Here is a 20,112-nt window from a genome sequence, read left to right on the forward strand (position 1 = left end):
CGTTAAGAGAGGGGCGCGCGGGCGGGGGAGTGTCGACGGTTAGGGAGGGGCGCATGAAGTCGACGGTTGAGAGGTGCACGTCGGAAGGGGGGGGCGCGCGGGGAGGGGGTGTCGACCGTTAAGAGAGGGGCGCGCGGGGAGGGGGTGTCGACCGATGCAAAAGGGTGTTGACCGTTAAAAGGGACGTCGACCGTTATAGAAGAGCTGCGGTACCGCCAGAGGGCAGCGTGGCCGCCACGTGGGGGCGGCGCGGGCCGCCTCCGGGGCGGAGCCGGGCGGAGAGCGGCGCGGCGCAGGAGGCGGTGCGGCCCCGCCGCGGGGAGCCGGCAGCGGGCAGAAAGGAGCCGGGCGCCGCCGCTGCCGGGTCGCGATGGAGCCCTGGAAGCAGTGCGGGCAATGGCTCATCAGCTGCAAGGTGCTGCCGCCCAACCACCGCGTCACCTGGGACACGGCGCAGGTGTTCGATCTGGCGCAGACGCTGCGCGACGGCGTGTTGCTCTGTCAGCTCCTCAACAACCTGCGCAGCCACTCCATCAACCTGAAGGAGATCAACCTGCGCCCGCAGATGTCCCAGGTGCGGCTCCCGGGCGGGGTACGAGYGGGGCCGGGCAGCAGGGAGGCTGACTATGGCTCGTGAATGTTCTGGTTACCACCTTCCTCTCCACGGCTTGTCTTGTCTGTCTTAGTATTTCAGTGCCTTTTCTTTTGCTCCAAGTAATTATATATTCGGCTCTCTAAAAAGAAAAATAGTGCACGGGGCTGCTGGTGGCCTCGTGCCCGTAACTGTTCTGTGCAGTGGCCCGTGGAGGCCTGTCCTCTGGCAGCGCCTCGCACCTTGGCAGGGCTGTGTGGCCATATCACCGTCCTGTAGTTTTGTTCTCTTGTGTCTTTTATAGGCATAAAAACTGCCATTTGTATTTAGGATGCTGGCAAAAAGCAGTAGTAGGTTGTACTATTGGGAGGAACATCTGTTACCTGTAATTACTAACTGAGACAGCTATTTTATTTTTTCAYGTAATTCATGTATTTATTGGCAATTGTCATCAAGGCATTTTCTGTAAGCTTACGATGTTAGGGGAAGGGTGAGGAGTATGAGGTGTGTTCCAGCAGGGGTATTATCCTAGATTTGGGGGTCTAGAAAATACCCTGGCATGCCTCAGTTCTCATGTGTCTGCTTGAGTTGCCTCTGCAGAGGGGAAGTTTAGCTGGGGGATGGGCTGCTGCTTCTGAATGGAGCAAATGTGGAGGAGTTTGCGCATTTTCTACACCAATTTAGCTGTGGAAGAGACTTGGGACTTATTAAAGTGTGCCAGAGCCCTGGCATAAAGCTTCACCCATAGTTAGATTGAGTGCTTCCAAAAATGTCCATTGTTTGGCTCAGCTTGCACAGCTGTAGCCMATTTGCATATCAGCTGTTGGGAATGGTTTCTTAATGTGCTCTTAATGGTTAAAAAGTGTGTAGATATATTGTTTCTAAATGAATTGGAAAGGTGTCCTCGTGATTTTACACAATRTTTTCTGGACAGGTAGCTAATTGAATGAAGTTCAGTTAGAAATATGTATTAATTTGTCTGCACCGGTATTGCTTGATTATGTTCTGATGAATTAAAACTGGCAAACTCCTGTTTGATATGTGTCTAAATGCTCTACTGCTTTCCTTGTTCAGAGCAGGAGAGAGTACCATTCAGGTTCATATACATTGCTTTCCGTTCCTGTGAATACTGGATTATAGTCTTAGATTTTAGGTCATTTACAGTGCGTATTTTGCACTTAGTCTTCTGTATATGTAGTATCAATACTAGAACTACTGGWGAGAGGTGGCAAATGCCTCCTTTTCCCTGTGGCTGTCCTACAGCTTAGGAACTTGTCCTCTAGAGTGCGGATCCTGGAGCCCAGCCTTGTCTTCCGTGAACTTCCCTAAGCTGTGGAGAATGGGGAAACTGCTGCTGAATCAACAGCATCAATAGCTTAATGTCTGTAGCACTGAATTCACTCGCATCTTATATGTGGTAATGTTACCTTCTGAGAGTTCGTGATCTGGCTATCTTGCTGAGCTTCTGTGGGTTGTAATGAACAGCCTTTTAGAGAAGGTACTTCCTAGTAGGAAGAGTCATTCTGTGGAAATTTCAGAAGTTGTTATTAAACATGCAATTAATTGAAGCTGTGTTAGTTGCTTGTTGCTGAGATTTTAGAGGTCTTAGCAGTAACTTATGCTGAAGTCCTGGAGACTTGGTCTTGTATCTTGGGAGAGCTGTCTGGAGACCTGAGCCCATTATACACAGTTTTGTCAGAATAATACCTGATAGTATGTTAGTATAATTTCTGCATCCTAAAAATCCATGTCCTGTAAAAACAGGGACTGATTCTCCTCTGTTACTTCTGAAGTGGTGATTTATCCACACTTGATAGTGGAGGCAGGGACCAATTGCCAGAAAAGAATTTGGCCTCTGGATGCAAAGGGTCTGCCTTTGTTTTGTTTTGCTTTGCAAAGCCCCTCAAATTTGCCGTCGAATTTGCAGTTTTTATGTCTTGGGGGCTGGTTATCTATTCATCAGTGTCAAAGGAGAGGGAGGAAGAGCTCGTACCTCAGGCAGACCTGGAAATAGATGTTAGGTGGCTAATGTGGGAGTTAAGTCTCTTCCCTTCCATTACAAGTGTGTTTCTTCAGAATGAGTGTGGCAGATGGGAGGCCTGTCCTTCAGCTCAGTGAGTCTTGGTAACCTGGTGCAAGCTGCAGCAGCAATGCCAAAGTTTTGAGACTGGTGCTGCRGTTCCAGGTGCTGCCTTTTGTTGGAAATGCTGTTCTCTATGGACTATGGCATGAGAGGCAAGCGAATGTGGAGTTGTGCAGGCCGGTGTGGAAGCGGCAAGTTGTGTTGGCCAGGCCTGCGGCACTGCTGCTCCCAGCAGYGGCAGGGTCCAGCTGGATTCCGTGGGCACCTGCAGCCCATGCTTGCTGTCACAGCTGTTCTTGTTAGGGAAGTGCAAGTGCACTACTCTGTGCTTGCGGAAATTGTGGATTCCTTTCCCCTTCCCCCCCTTTTTTTTTTGGAGATAAAAATGCATCTGTAAGAAAGCTGAGTGGTTTTGTATTGCAAAACGCTGGATTTAGAAGCTATTTGACTGTTGTGCTATTATCACCTGTTCTTCTCTATGATAGCATTTATACTTAGTTAATGGAAGCTGTCCTTTGAAGAACAGAAGCCGATTCAGTCAGCTGTGCTYTCCAAAAAGTGAGCTGCAGACACAAAAGGATAAAAGTTATGGATGTAAAGGACTGCCAGGTTCATGCTTTACTAATGAATCCTGCAGCTGGAGGCCAGTGTCTCGAGGCTGCCCAACTCCTGTTGGGCATGCCTTAGTGCCAGCTCCCATGTGAAAAACTGCGTGTGGGCCTCGTGAGGCTGGAAATGATTAAGTTCAGGGACTTTCAGATCTCTGTCTTCTTCACTGTGGCTGAGGAGGACRTTTGGTCTAATAAAAATAGCTATGGTCAAGGCTCCTGAACACACTATGTCTTGACCTTTAAGGGTTGACCACCTTAGTTGTCATTCTTTTTCGATAGGTATTCACCTGCCTGAAATTCTTTTTCTTATTGAAATAGTGTCTTTTGTTTTATAACAGCAGTTTTGTGGGAGTCTGATGCCTGCTTTGATCTAGAGGGTATATGCCTTCTTTCTGGTATTGATGAAGTGGTCTTGTCGCAGGCAAACTCTATGGTGTAAAGAAATGCTAGCCTGGGTGAGTAGGGTGGCTTGGATCAGTGTGGCTCAGCAGAGCCCTTTGAGGAGCAATTTGCTTTCCTTGTTCACTGTCCTTGGCTAACCTGGGCGGCTGGAAATGATAAAAATAGAAATGATCCATAACACAGAGTGCTAATCCTAATGTTTAAACTCAGTCATTCAAGAATTTATATAATTTATCACCAGAAATACATAATCTAAACCAATGGATTACCATGGATTTTCAGAAGATGTCATCCACGTAATGCTTATCTCTTATCTTTAATGCACTGCAAGTGGGTTTTGAAATAGTTTTTGCAAGGCAGTCAGTTAACTTGTGAGACATTGCTAAACAGGAAAGCCGTGCTTGATGCAATACTGGCATGGGAGTTTAGTAAAGGGGATGTTGACAAAGATTAAATTATAAAAATAACTCCTACTGTCTAATAATAAACAAAACATCCTCCACTTTATGTCAAAGTTTCAAACATTTCTAAATTTTGAGAGCTGTTTTTTTGGTCAGTCCAAAGAAGTTCAGCATCTTTGTAATCCATGTTGTATTTGGTTGAACTATTGAATAGAGGACTTTATTTTTCTTGATCTCTGTAGTATTAGGTAGCCTCGGGTTGTGGGTGTGTTCAGAGAGATGCCTCTGTTTCCTCTGATCCTACCATGCACTTGGCACTTTCCACCCCCCACAATGATAAACAGCAGTTTGTGCCCTGAAGGCTATGAGGATGCATTCCCCTGCTGTAGGTTGATTGTGTGTAGATGTGCTCCTCTGCCCACCTCCCACATCCGTGGYGCCCCATCTCTCCTCAGAGCCAGGTCTGGGAGCATCAGATGTCGGTGTGGTGGCTGGCTCTGCAAACAAATGTGGTGCTTAACTCAACTGCTGTCCGTATGCTCATCCCCMTCTAAACGATCAGCAGCCGTAGGGTGGAAGTGGATTTGCTGGCCTCTGCATGACTTAAGTCTGCCTTCTTAAGAGGCGTCACATGAGCTGAACAAGGGAAAGAAAAGGGAACTTCTTGCGGCTTTTCCAGGACTTCGTATCAGTATGCTTGGGCAGCGAGGTTCTGAAGAGAGAGAGCAGGTGTGCAAGGTCACTTTTTTTTTGTGTTGCTTGCTATGCTAGCCCTAGATTAAGTTAAGGAAGATGGATCTGGATTAAGTTTGTCTCAAACCACAAAACTTTTGGTATTATGGACAGATGTTTGGGAACAAGTTTAATGTTTGTGTGGAAAGGAGATGTGCTCTAAAAACAGATTTTTATAATTGTATTCAAAATGAGATATGGAAACTTCTTATTACTAGCTTCAAATTGGAGCTTTTTCCCCCCTTCAGACTTTTGAGGTTTTTTTAACTTGCTGATTCGTTAATCTACTTTACCACACTCTTTTCTTATTGACATGATTAAATGAAAGCTGCACAAACATACAGTTGTTTGCCAACATTTGATTTTGTAAAGTGTTTAGAGTAGAAGAGCAAGATGTAAGATTTGGTTTGTGCTGAGAAAAGCAACAGAGAAAAGAAAGTAATGACCCAGTTCTTAAGAAGGTGGACAAAATAATAATGAAGTCATTACCATTTTTCAAATATGATTCATATTGATTATTCTGGTTGAAAATGAGAAATGTGGTTGCAATGTAATACAAAGCTTATTTTACATACTATATTTGGCAAATATTTTTCAAATACAGGATGTGCATCTGGTCAAAAATTGTCTCAAATATTGTTTCCTGCACAAAGTTTGTGTGCTGCATTATGTATAATGTATTAGCAGAAAAAATGTCAGCACTGGCTTCTCACAGAGGCTGTAGTGTATGTTAGCAGCGGATAACTTAAATTGATGTCCACCCACTGTGTGCTGCTGTGCTGTGTGGGGGAAGTCAAGTTATTTTCTAATCCTTGGCATAGGTGGGAGARCTGTGGTTGCAGCAAATTAAAGGAATGCTTGTGAAAAGTGCTCAATGGTAAAGGGATATTAGAAGAAGTAGGAGGAAAATTCAAAGAAACAAGCAGCGTGAGCTAGAGCGAATGTTCAGGAGAAATTGGGAGATAGACAAGAAGGGATGTCAGCAAGTAAGACATGCTGGGATTTAGAGAGATGGGCAGGAAAAACTACTTAAGATTTATCCTGAGATAAATATAGAAAACCACTCTTGAGTATTCTCTATTACTTTTTACTGTTAATGGTGTTATTCTTTGCTTGTGGCAAGTTGGTGAATCTCTGTTATAACCCACTGACTTGGGGCTGTGATGTCTTGGTAGGTTGCAGCATTTATCATGCTTTGGTACAGTTACAGTGGTAAAGAAAGATGACAGATCTGGAAATTTCCAGGTTAATCTTTCCTCCTCTCTTTCTCAGGTCAAAAGAGAGTCTGCCAAGATTAATCAAGAAGTACAGGGGATCTAGTGGACAGGAGACTTGAGCATCGAGGGTACCGGGGGATAGATTATTTGGGAGTGACAGCTGATATTGTGGTAGTAGGCACAGGAAGAAGACTCGCAGAAATAGGGTTTGATAATGGTGATGGGCAGGAAAGGAGATTAAGGGCATGAAAAAAGGTAGGGGTGTGTGTGTGTGTATTTTCCCCTTTCTCTTCTGAAGTGATGTTGTCTCATTAGAAAGCTCGGAATACCTTGCTAGCAGCTGACCCAGAGGGCAAGAGGACAGATGCTTTTCCCTGTAAGGAAAGGCTAGTGTGTGTTCTCATCTCCACTTCTGAACCCTTTTCGGAAAAGATGGGACTTCAAAACTGGAGCTGGGAGTGTGTTGTGGTCCTTTAGAAGTTGGGAAGCTCTAGCTCATGCCCTGCATTGTGTAGATACAATTGAAGATAAGCTTTTTGATTAGTTTATTGATGGTTTTATCTTCATAATTAATACTTGTTTATCTATAGGGAACTAGTCTTTCATTTTTATCTCCTCAAACTAAAATTTGATCTGAAATTCTTAAAATAATCCTCCTGTGAAAGACAGCCTTCAGTTTTCATATGCTTTTCTGTTGCTCCTGAACAGCAGGACTTTTATATTCTTCCATAATATTTTATAATACTATTTTGTAAATAAATTGTTTCACAAAGAGAAATGTGAATTAATATTATCTACTTTATAGATGGGCCATTAACTTTTATTCCTAAGTCTTCTACTTTACTCAAGATCCATCATCTTGTCTGTGGATGTTGACTCCAACTCAACGTGCAAAATGATAYTTTTCTAAAAGCTATCTGTTAAGTGACTTTTTCATCCAATACTGAATTACAGTTGTGAACATCTTGGAATCCTAAGAAGTTGAAAGAGTGTTAATAGGCTACATGATTCTATGTATGTTTGAAGCAGGAAATCTCAGACACAAGTCATGTAATATGATATTATAGCATTTTTTTAAACGCACCCACAAAGTGTGGGTTAAAGTACCTTTGCAGGCCTACAGGTATGAAATAATATAATTGGGGAAAATGAATTTAAAATAAGACTATGGAATTCAACTTTCTAGTTTCACTACTCAATCTTGTTGGACCTGTTAAATCTTTTTGCCCATAAGTTACATTTACTTTCAATCATAACTTTATATCGATATTCAGTTAGTTACTAGCAATAATGATTACTATTACCTATTTTCACTAAAGATTTATSCCTCTAAAGGTCATTTGAAAGCAGTTTTAATAGATCTAAGGAATATGTTATAATTGTCTCCTAGAAACAAATGAAGTGTTCATTTGTCACTGCCTTTATAATCAAACATTTGATCTAAAAGCCCAAAACACAGCATTTTTAAGGAGTATTTTAAACTGATGCGGCTTAAAAGGACAGATGACTTGTACTACCAGATACTTCAAATATGCTATTTAATCTCTGATACGATCAGTTTTACCTATTTGTGTGCTTAAAATACCCTGTACCATTGCTTGGTGTTGCATTCACATTGCTTCAGTGGGGCAAGCAACCTTATAGTCAACTAAGGCAGAATCATTAGGGCTTGGCACTTGAAAATGTTAAGTGGCAAAGTAGCCACACTTCGCTGTCTTACGTAGTGTTTGATTAGAAAACATTCTTATTTTTGTTTCTCCACATTTTAAAATATTAATGCTGTAGAAAGTAAGTTTGTGGTTTCTTTAGTGGAGAGAAAGGTTTCTTCTAAGATACGGATATTCCTGCGTTGCCTGCATTTTTTTTTTTTTGCAGAGTGAGCAATTTCAGCCAGACAGCTCAATATCTTGACTGACTTGTGTTTACTACTACTGCTGAAATATGATATTACAATTTTTTTCCCTGATTCTTTTTTCATCTTAGTACTGACTTCAGTTACGTGTCTGGATGTTTCAGGGTTGATGTGCATCATGAGGCTTTATTTGTCGCAGCACCCGGAGTTGCCTGTGGCACCCAGAGTTGCCTGTGTGATAGAGGTATAGCTGTGCATGTTGATATTAGAGGTTGGTCAGGACCCTATGCACAAAGTGAATCTGGGAGCAGACCATGCTCCCAGCTTGACTTTAAGTTTCTGCTGCTTTGGTAGGTCTGGGTAAGGCCATTTTCCTTTTGAATTCCTCAAAATATGTGAATAAATGACATATTTGGTTTTGTGCTGAGGTGACTAAAAGCAGGTACTAAGATCATCCTGTGGTGTGCAGTGGTTGGATTTTGTGTGCCTCTGGATGAGGGGAGGTGGTGATTTGGGTCCTGTCACTGAACTGTGACTTGAAGAAAATGCTCATCATCCTATTGATGTCTGTATGAGTCAGCTCAAGCTGTGAACTGTGTCTCCCTGCCCCCTCCCCCCCCCCAAGGGATAGATAGAAATTGGGAAACACCTGAGAAAATGCTTAAATTAGTTCTTTTTTTCTGTAACTCACTTTCCTTTCACACTTGAGAGAATAAGATCAAGACTCTCCTACGTGCTGTTGTATCTGTAGCCTTTCAGTTCTTGTTCCTCTACTGCCTGGCTGATTGAAAAGGGATTTTTGCCAGGCCTTAAAAAAAAACAAAAAACAAACAAACAAAAAAACCCTCTAACTTATTTAGATAGCTAGGTTTTTGCCCTTGAGCAAGTTGTATGCTTTGGTAGCAGAGATGGGTTAAGCTAGGGGTATAAGCAGAGACCCTAGAGAAATGTGGAGTTGTGAATGGGGTTTAACTGAGCCTTTATTTTGCATTCCTTTGGTCCACTTATTTCATCCATCAAAGAGAGGGCAGTGTGAATTTACTCGGGCTGGCACATCACTGTGTCTTGACCTGAATTACTACTGCAAGTAGTCATGAGAAAGTAATTTGGGATCTATGTTTGCTCATTCATTTTGCTGTTTGGACTGATGCTGCTGACAAGGGTGATGTATCCTCTGTTGCGGACTGTGTTGAGGCGGTCCATTAAACTATAAAGCAAGCTAAGCAGATGGCAACCTTTGTTATAAAAGCTATGATTTCATTCCACWTTTCTTGTTCTCAGCAATGTCTTTGAACAGCATTGTGGGTCAGAAAGATTGTGCCTTAGAAAATGCTGGTAGCTAGTATCTCTGTGCTGCCATGGGCTTTGTGAAGCAGTATGGAAATGACTCCAGCAATCCTGTTAGAATGGCTATATAGTTGTWTTGGAGTCCTATAGATTTCCTTCTCAATGAAGACCCTGGCAAATCGATTAGCTGAGATAGAAGCCTTTGCTGACAAGACCAGGGCAATTTGCAGCAGACTGCAGACATGGCGGTGGGGGGCTGTGTAAGATCCAGCCCCCCGGTGCTGGGAACGGAGGAGCCGCTCAAACAGCAGGCGTAGAAGTGCCGAAGCTGCAAACTGGGGCATATTTCACGTTTGTTGCGTTCTGAGATATTATTGCTCAGATTTATGGGCTCTCAGAGCAACTGATTAATTTGTATGGTCTGTGTTCTTTTCTGAGAATCTAGGTTTTTATACCTTGCTATAACACATCAACTGACTATAGCTTTGTGCTCCTGAAATAATAATGTGTGTAAGGTGAGATATACTCTAGCATTGTCCTACCTGTTATGAAAAGATCATCTCTTGCAGTTTTGCAGGTATGTAGTATTACCATAGGCAATGGAAGAAATATTAAGAAAACAACTGTTACTGAAAACAAACCAACCCCCCCAAAACTAGAGAGTGTATTTTGRTCTCTTAACATAGATATCTTAGCACACCTGACTAGTAACAAATCTAAGGAGCACATCCTTTTTCCATCAGATGACTGACATTGCACAGATGATGGCTGTCAATTCATGAAGTTTGTGAGCAGCAGTGATATTAAACATTGTTTTAAAACTTGCGTGGAGCAGTTCTCAAAGAAAACTGGTTCTCGAAGGGTTTTGCGGGAATTCTATTCTTGGGGAAGATAGAGGAACTTGTTAAGCTGTTGGGAAATGAAATGCAGTGTTTAGTTCTTCCTGTTTTGTGCTGACTGTCATTAGAGTTTGACCTCAAAATCCAATGTGTTGATAAAGTGATTTTCAAATCTAATGAATCTAAAAATGCCTTTCATGTTTATTTGAAATGGAAACAGATTTTGAAATATTAAGGCTTCTGTGTGTGGTGTTTTCTGTTTGGCTTTTTTTTCTTCTCCTTTTCCTGTCAGCTCTGCTATCTTTGGTCTTTTTTGTTTCTTCTGTTTCTCTGCCTTTACTCAGGTAGTTTGATCTATTTGTTGCACCCAGAAAGTCAGTCGGCTCTGATTAGTAAGAGGTATTGCTCTGACAAGTCTGACTTTTGGGTTTTTTTTTTTTTATCTCCTTTCTGTTTCTCCCTCATATTGACTCATCTTTGTTCTGGCTTGTTCTGCTGTTTCTTCTGTCTCTAGACAATATTACTTTTACCTTACTCATTTGCCTTTGCTGCCTGCCCTCCTCTCCTGCCCCTGGCTGTTTTCTCCCCCATCCAGTGCATCTGTTTCCTCTTTAAGTTCTTTCCTCGTGCTCTTTCTTCCTTTCAGCTGTTTTCCCTTCCCTATTGCTGCTGGCCTCCCTGCTCTGCAGATGCCCGGAAAGCAGCTCTGTGCGTAGGTGGGAGGGCGTCTCCTGGAAGTGCTTTCCGGCACAGGTGAGAGTGTGAGGCAGGAGGGCTCTGCTCCAAACCCTTGGGAGCTCTTGGGGGACCACGTGGGGCATGAGCTGAACTTGCAGTACAGCTCACTTAGGCTGCTTTTCAGGAACTTTTCATAAGTGGTAATTGCTTTACTTTTTTTGTTTGTTAAAATTTCTGGCTGCTTTCTGCGGTGGCCAGAGGTTTCCAGCATACCTGAATGGGTCCCCACAACCACTTTGGCATTTGGTACCAGTGAAAGGGCGGCCCTTTCTAGTGGGGAGTGATGAGAAGAAAATCTCTGGCATGAATCAGCTACTGCCACTGGAAACTTGCCCTTTTTGGAGGGAAAATCACTTGATTCCTGTTCTACCTATCAAGCACTGGAWTTTTTTTGCCACTTCATAGGTGTTTGAGCATTTTTTTTTCTGGGGTCATGTGTTGAGTGAGTAGGTGGGAATGGAAAACATAGTAATTTTGTATCACTTTCTYTTTGAAATGGATTATGGGTGCTGTTTGCAGGGCGGAAAATACCTGCTATACTGCCCCAAGCCCTGATGCTGCTGCTGCCTTGTGCTGGGAGCTGTTCTTTAGGGTTGTTTGGGTTCTGAAAGTGAATTGTTATCCTTTTCAAACAGTTCCTGTTTAAGTGTGTATTTGAAGAATAATTATTGTGACATTAATCATCTTCCTAGCCACAAAAATTGACCTGCTACTTGTGCATTTGTATTATTTGAAGTCCTAGAACAGCCTGTAATTTTTCATTTGCTTTGCGGTGAAATACTGTTGAGAATTTCATCCAGGTCAATGAATTTGGACTTCACTACTGGTCCCTTCCTAACTTCAGAATCATTTTCCCTCATATGCCCCTTTAGAAATTAGAAGTGCTATTTGGAAGGATGTGGCTTTTGTGTAGGTTTTTTATTTGCAGTGATGCATTCCATTATTAATTTTTTCCACTGTAAAGTTGGGCCCACTCTTCCATACTTCTGTCACCTATATTTACTTTTTGTAGTGGCAATGTTCTTAACAATAGAAAATTCCTGTAAAAATTTGCTATACTTTAGATTAGTCCCATTCTTTTCCAGCCATTACCATGTCTCTGTTTTCACTTGTGCATGTGCTTAGTCTCATCTGTATCCATCTCTGTGCAGGACAAGAATGGCCATCCTGTTTGTACTTCCTGGAGGATGCTGCTTCTGTATCATCTTTATCTATGGCCTGTCCACTGATCTCCTAGTATGGCTTCATGGAGCTGTAATGTAGTTGACTTTTGTGGAACTTCCTGTAAAAACTGTTTACAGTCTGTGAAGTCTGTAAACACATTAGCACTAGGCTACAGCAGTGTGTGCTGTTGTCTTAGCCGGAGTGTCTTAGCCTGAGTATGTGTGTCTTTTTTTTTTTTTTTTTTTTGTTAAATATTATTGATTGAAAGTTTGTTAATGCCTAGGAGAAAAATAAATTTGAGACCTTGAATAACTACTGGTTTACTGGAAGGGCATATAATGATGGAGTACTTTGGGTTTTTCTGTTAACACCAGAAAAAAAAAAATCTGAATTATGTCTGCTCCCATGGTATTATTGGTAATATGTTGCTGGTTGCCTTTGGATAGTTAAAACTTGATTTGAAGGTAGAGGTTTTATATGAATTAGAAGGAATAAATAAATGAATGGCATATTTTTTTTCTCGTCTAGAAGGGTTAGGATTATTTATTGTATTAGGAGAATTTGGCTTTTCTATGCATGTAATTTACTGTCCTTTATGATATTCGAAAAATACTATATTTAGCAGACAGACTGGGCTGTTTTTTAATTTTCTTTGACAGAAGCAGAGATRGGACTATATATATGTATGCATTTGCAGCTGTCAAAAAAACTTAGAAATATCTTCCAGTGGCAAAGTAAGCTGATGTTAAAACGGATTTCTTGAACCCGAAGATCTAAAACTCACTCCTTTCTCTAGGAAGACCTTTTCTGATGGTGTGTTGGTCATCTGACTTCTAATACTAGCATTGCTTGAGAACACAATACTTGCTTGATTTTTCACATTATGCTAGTGCTAGAGTTGTAAACTGCCCAGTTGAGGTGGGCAAACTTGTTTAATATGTATTTGATTAAAAAATGCAACTTTGAGTCACCGTGGGCTAAATGTGACGAAGAATTTTGAATTTGCTGAATATTCATATCTGGAAAAGAGGAGGGACGTTTGTGARGGTAAAAGTAGCTGTTTCAGTGTTATGTTTCAGAACATGTTTTACTCTTTTAAGATAAAGGGAAAATGGTGTTATTTCTACTGGAAACAGTTTTGGGTCACTCCAGATACCTTCTGTATTTTTTTTGTTCAGGTTTAGTTAGGGACTTCAGTTATTTTCACTATCTGTTCTTCAGTAGCAATAATGCATTATTTCACCATAAATGTGATATAAATATACCTCAAAACTTTAAACTTCAAAAATCTATTTAATTTCAAAGAATTTGCTGCTGAATCAAGTCATTAAAGAAATTAAGTAAAATTAGCAAGTATTACATTTGCAATTTATTATTTTTGCAGAGTAAACTTTCCTGATACCCAGTTGATGGGTTTTCCTTGCTTTTTAGTTAAAATAGAAACTTTAACAGTGGTCTGCTTGGTAAGTAGATGGGATGCAGAAAATATATAGACAGTTAAAAAGCATGTAAAGGTAGACAGTCTAAATATTATGATAGATATATGTATGTGTGTCTGTCTATATTGTAGTGTAGTGAGAATCATTTTTAATGATTAAAAACTTCAGTTAAAAAAAAAAAAAATTGTCCTTCAGTTTACCTACTGCCTTAAGGCATGGGATTATACCTCCTAATGGGTGCTCCATGGCCTGTTGTGGTCTCTGGGCAGGTTCTGGGGGATCTGTGAGTCAGGCGCGCAGGCATCACCGATGCAGTCGGTGGCGTGCGGCACTGCTGCTCATGCTGGGCTGTGGTGAATCACAACCTCGTGAATTTCCAGGCCTTGGTGAGAATTCCCTGACATAGCTGCTGCAGTGGTTTAATCTAGAAATGAGCAAGCATTGCAAAAGTTAAATGATTAGGCTGTGTGCTTTGGTCCCTATATACTGATTTATGGTCTTCTTTCTTTATGTAGTATTGAGAAGTAGCATGTTACTGACATGAATGTGAAAGTACTAGCTTCTGGAAAAAAAAAAAATGTGTTGACCGAATGGCTACTATAATGCTAGTTGCAAAGGGTATTTTCTGTTTTACTGGTTTGACCTATCCTGATTTCAGATAAGCTCACTTGTTCTGAACTTTAAAAATGGTATTGCTAAATCATTTTTGTATGTAGTTGTGCTCACTATATATATTTGAATCTTCAACAAAGTGAACAAGTTTGTTCTTTGCTAGTGGAACTCCATGCTTCAGTTTTACTTATCTGAATTAAAAGCGTGAATCACCTTGCAGTATTATGGTCTACTTGTCTGAAAACCACTCTTATTTCTCTTGTGCTGAGAACCCTCCCAGGAGAGAGGTAGAGGAAGATCTGTCCTTGTTATATTTTCCAGTTAAACTAGACATATTTCAGTGGTGACCACCAATAGGACTGGAGGAAATGGCYGTAAACTGAAGCATCAAAAGCTACACAGGAACTTAAGGAAAAATTTCTTAACAGTGAGGGTGACAGAGTACTGGAACAGGTTGTGGAGTCTCCTTCTCTGGAGATCTTCAGAATGCACTTGAACACTGCCATGTGTCACGTGCYCTAGGTGACCCTGCGTGTGCAGGGCGGTTGGACTAGATCACCTCTGGAGGTTCCTTCCAGCCTTAAGCATTCAATGATTTATATATATATATATTCATTTTTATTGTCTCACACCTATTACACTTCTTAAAAGGTTGTAACTGCCTCAGGATTGTATCATATATCTTTAGATTTCATGACATTTAGCTGAACAGTCTGTAGAACAAATTAAAGCTAAGAAATCACACTAAAATCTAGCTTTTCCTACACATTCCTGCAACATATCTCCTGTGTTAGGATTCAGTATGTTCTAAAAAATCTCATATGGCATCAGCTGTGTTTAAATGATGTTCTATTCCACGGTCCGGTAAGTTGCTGCCTATTCAGAGTAGCATGTTATAGCAAATGTTTGTACCGGTTTTGTATGTATTCTTTTGTAAAATATAATTTAAAAATCTGCTTACAAGCAGGCAAATACTTTTACTGCCTCTGCATTATATTTTCCTTTATGTGTTAGTGCCAGAACTAGTAATAGATTACTACTCGTGCAGAGGTGTGTGTGTGTTTTTTTTTTTTTTTAAGCTGTCAAGAAGGACTGTTGATTTTTATGTGGTTCTATACGACTATATGAGCAGGCATTATTTTGCTCCATTTTCAGTATGCTTTTAAAGTTTTCTTTATGATATTAAATAGGGATGCTTTTTATAGGGTTGCTTCTAAGAAAATAAGTTCAATTTTGTCCTACTAGTGTATTCTATTGCTAAAGCAGTAACCACTTAAATCATTTTTATATTTGCATGAGAAATTTTATGGTATTAAAAAGATGAATCTGATACCAGCACAGGATTCAGCAGACTGCCCCAGAAGCCCAGCAGCATAAGCATTTTCTGCATCACGTCCATCCCTGCAAAAGTGATGTAACAGCTCATCCTGGCTGCTGTCTCCAAACGCAAGGTGCTCAGGAGTAGCCAGCATGGATTCACCAAGGGGAAATCATGCTTGACTAACCTGATCACCTTCTATGATGGAGTGACTAGCTGGATAGATCAGGGCAGAGCGGTGGATGTCGTCTATCGGGAATTCAGCAAGGCTTTTGATACCATCCCTCACAGCATCCTTGTGGGCAAGCTCCGAAGGTGTGGGATAGATGAGTGGACGGGGAGGTGGATTAGGAATTGGCTCAGTGTCAGGGTGCAGAGAGTGGTAGTCAGTGGCGCAGAGTCTAGTTGGAGGCCTGTAGTTAGCGGTGTCCCCCAGGAGTCAGTCCTCTGTCTGGTCCTGTTCAACTTATTCATTAACGACCTGGATGAAGGGCTGGAGTGCTCCCTCAGCAAGTTTGCCGTTGATACCAAACTGAGAGGAGTAGCTGATAGCCCTGAGGGCTGTGCTGCCATCCAGAGGGACCTGGACAGACTGAGCGACTGGGCGGTGAGAAATCTCATGAAGTTCAACAAGGGCAAGTGCAGGGTCCTGCACTTGGGGAGGAATAACCCTGGACAGATTAAGGGATGACCTGCTGGAGAGCAGCCCCGCGGAGAGGGACCTCGGCATCTTGGTGGATGACAAGATGACCATGAGGCAGCAGTGTGCGCTGGTGGCCAAGAAGGCCAACGGGATCCTGAGGTGCATTAAGAAGAGCGTCTCCAGCAGGTCGAGGGAGGTGATCGTCCCGCTCTACACAGCCCTGGTGAGGCCACATCTGGAGACTGTGTCCAGTTCTGGGCTCCCCAGGACAAGAGAGATGTGGAGCTGCTGGAGAGAGCCCTGTGTAGGGTTATGAGGATGATCAGAGGCCTGGAACATCTGCCCTGTGAGTAAAGGCTGAGGGAGCTGGGCCTATTCAGCCTGGGGAAGAGAAGGCTGAAGAGGAACCTGATCAGTGTCTATAAAAACCTCAAGGGAGGCAGCGAGGAGGAGAGGGTCGGCCTCTTTTCAGTGGTGGCCAGCGATAGGACTAGAAGGAAACGGCCACAAGCTGAGGCACCAAAAGTTCCACAGGAACTTGAGAAAACACTTCTTGACAGTGAGGGTGACAGAGCCCTGAAACAGGCTGCCCAGAGAGGTTGTGGAGTCTCCTTTGGAGATCTTTAAAACCCGCTTGGACGCAGCCCTGTGCCACGTGCTCTAGGTGACCCTGTGTGAGCAGGGGGTTTGGACTCGATGACCTCTGAGGTCTCTTCCAACCTTGGGCATTCTCTGATTCTAAGATCAGTGATTTTTCAAGTTCCCTGCATGGTGGAATGTTTCTAGCACTATTGCACATAGTATTTTTAAATTAAAAAAGATCAAAATATTGGAATGAAAGAGAAGATAATCTGTGTAGGCCTGCCTGGGGAATGACTTACAGRTGTGTGTCCTGAAATACCAATATTTCAGGAAATCTTTTTTTATGAAATTACCCATGTAGTTACACTGTTCTAGAAGTCAATAGTGTGAATTGGACAGTCTTGTCCTCAAATTGATTTGTAACAAAATTCCTTGTCCAGTGGCACTTGGAGTAATGTGGCAGAGCACTCTAGGTTTGTATTTGGGATTAGCATGCTAGAGTGCTTGACAGCTCTTTTCCCAAAGTGATTATGCAGCAAGAGTGAAAAATACCTGTTGACAAGACTAGTGTGCCTGGAAAGGTGTTGATGTTGSACTGAACAATCATGCTAAGCTGGTTTGTTAGACTGTGTTGCCATTGTCAGAAACTTTCCTGGCCCGCTGGGACCATGGCAGGAAGCTTGAGGCAGAAGCAGACCTGTGCAATACTTGTCTAATATGCTTCTTAAATTTAGATTTCACTTGTGGCTTAAAGAAACTGATTGAAGATTTGTAAGGAGTCAGCTGTCGTTCTGCTTAATTGTAGCTTTAGCTGGAATTTAATCTAGTCTAAAATCTATTGCTTCTTGCGTTGTAACTAATTTGTATCACCAGTTCACATTGATTTCTTTGATTAAGAAGATGTACCACTTAGGAAAGGCTGAGCGTTTTGGGTAGGTTGCATAGCACTGACTGGCTTTTGGGCGACTGTATGTGAGAAACAATTGTGAGAGCCAAGATGCTTTTTGAGAACTGTGTTAACTTATCCCTAATAGAGTTTGGGAGGATTGAGGAAATATTAATTTATCTGTGCTCTCTTTTTGTCCAAATTGGAGGTACTGCCCTTGTTTCATCCAGTGCAATAGCCAATGRTCATCAGGACCAGGCTGTCCATACTAAGATTCGGTTGTGATAGCTGTGTGTGGTGGAGGCAGCATTAAGAGCAGCTGCACCTCTGCCTTCTGTGCCTGGTTTCTGTGCCAGCCTGAGTGCCAGCCCAAATACCAGAGTTTCTTATGCCATCGCAGTCTGCTGTGTGATAAACCACACACCTGCATTATGTAGCTCCCATCAGATCTTAAAGAGGGTATTTTAGAAATAGGAGACTGTGGAGAAAGGCAATAGGAGTTCTCAGAGGTGTAAAATTGTTTCTGTGAAGGCTTTTCTTCACCAAAATGACCTAGAACACATCATCTATCAAATGAATTTTACTGCAGATGGTGTGGGATAGCTGTTAAATACTTGCAACGTGCTGTGAACAACACCGCAAGTGTTCTCAATTCACATCTGAGGTAATGCTGTACATAAATGACTTCATCTAATAAAAATCACAGTTTAGGAAATCATCCAGATTCATGTTTTACCTGAAAGACTTGCTGTAATTTGTAATGTGAAGCATCAGAGTTTTAAAACATTATAATTTGTAATAAATTACATGATATTRTATATTCTTATTTATTGTAGGTGAGAAGATGTCTTCTTTTTTTTCTGATGTTTCCTTTTTTCCTTGAAATATTTACCAATCCGTACCTGGTATGTATCCTATGGACATTATTGGATGTCACCAACTGTTTAAGAATGCTTTTTCAGAGCCATATGGTAATTAAACTCACAATCTGTACAAAGGTATTCACTTAAATCTCTCTTAAAACTATAGTGTAATACCTCTGCTTTTGAAACTGCTTTACCTAGTTTGTGTCATCTGAAAGCCTTAAATGCTTTTAGAATTTTATCATCTTAGACTTCTCATTATCACATGATCAATACAGTGTCATCAGATGCACATTAATTATGGCAGCAATTTCTCTTGGATTTGCATGAAGGGCCCAAAGACGGGGCATTTTGTAATGAGGTGGAAGTAACTGTCCTGCAGTAACATTTGTTGAGGCCGTTATTGCTGAAGATATAATTTGTGGATGTTTGGGATTGCCTCTTTCATCCCAATAAAATGTATCCACTGTTTAGAATGTTACACAAACATGCACATACGTAGACTTTTGTGGTAAGAGGCACACTGGGGAACAGAAGGATTTTGCATCTAGTATGGTCTTTTATTTGTATCCTGGCTTCCATTCAGGATATCTGTTTGTGTATGGATCTTGACTGGCTCACCAGGAAATAGCAGTAAGTTTTTGTGGGATGGGTGATTGTGGCAAATGTGGGGTATTGCCTTGGGCATGATTTTTGCAAGCAAATACRTGCTGCTGGGACAGAGGCCTTCTCAGGCTAGTGCAGAGCAACTGTTCAGCACTGGATGTGTGCTGTGGTCTGCTGGGCTCCTTTTAGTGCTGCACTTGTTCCCGTGGTGCTGTTGTAAAACCTATGCAAATTGGTCAATAAGTGTAGGCCATGGTGATAGCTGTGCTGTATGTTTCTAACCTAGTCAGTGCAGTTGCTGAGTGAGTGAAAAAGATTGAAGAGATGCTGAGGAGGTGAGGAGGCATCTCTGCAGACTTAGGCTACTAAGTAATTTTTCATCACATTTAGGATTTCTTGTGCTTTTTATACGCAAGTCTTTAGATGCACTGAGAGTTTRAAGTTAAAAGCATTCCAAATACAAAATAACTAAATATATAAAACTTAGTAAATGGCTAAATCAAGAAGAATATCAGGGAAGGCTAGCTGCCTTTTTTTTTTTTCCCATTAGCTCAATGTAGCTTCTATAGTTCAATATTTGTATTTCTCTGTTTTCTTCAAATGTAATGCATGTGGTGATGAGGCCTGCAGAGGTGTTAACTTTCTCAGCCCTGGCAGGGGGACTAGAGCTCACATGAGGGTTCAGCATGCTTGAGCAGCTCAAGATGGCAGTTTCTGTGGTCTCCTTCTGCTTCCTGAGGTCTTGTGATGGTTTTACTGCATTTACTACAAGACAGACAAAGGTTTCGTGCAAGGTTAGTCTGTTACCTAACAGCTAAAATGAGAAGGTCTCTCTTGGGGTAAAAATGGGGTACATGCAGTGTCCACTGTTCTTTGCCCGTCTTGGAGTTTTGCAGATGTGGCTATTTCGGCTGCTTTGTAGTTTGGGCTTGTGCTTTTGAACTGCAATTTTTCTGCTTAGTTTGCTGTAATCTGTAGAACGTTCTCTGCATGTCAGAGATGTCTAACCATGCTACAGAAAGCACAGTCATTGAACCTGCACAAAAAGCACAAATATCAAACCTGCAGTGACATGCCAGCAGAGGAAGAACAGGAAAGATTTTGAATAGGTGAACAGTGGGCAGCTGTGTGACAGTTTGTAGAGAGCTGGACTAGATCTTAAAWATTTGTTGCTGGGTCATTCCATGATTTCCAAGAACATGGAAAATAGTAGTTTAAAAATGTAATTCAAGAAAATCCTTAAAG

General features: G+C 41.7%; 1 protein-coding gene across 1 annotated transcript in view; it reads left to right on the plus strand.

Moving 5' to 3' along the window:
* The first annotated feature begins 350 nt into the window (after nucleotides 1-350).
* VAV3 (vav guanine nucleotide exchange factor 3) overlaps nucleotides 351-20,112 on the plus strand; it is a 142,935-nt gene continuing 123,173 nt past the window's right edge. Inside the window, exon 1 of the mRNA XM_026043890.1 lies at nucleotides 351-574. Coding sequence (XP_025899675.1) covers nucleotides 371-574 — 204 coding nt within the window. The 5' untranslated portion in view covers nucleotides 351-370. The remainder of the gene's footprint in view (nucleotides 575-20,112) is intronic.

The sequence above is a fragment of the Nothoprocta perdicaria genome, unplaced genomic scaffold (genome assembly GCF_003342845.1).
Source record: "Nothoprocta perdicaria isolate Ctin4 unplaced genomic scaffold, notPer1 scaffold_34, whole genome shotgun sequence".
NCBI classification, from domain to species: Eukaryota; Metazoa; Chordata; class Aves; order Tinamiformes; family Tinamidae; genus Nothoprocta; species Nothoprocta perdicaria.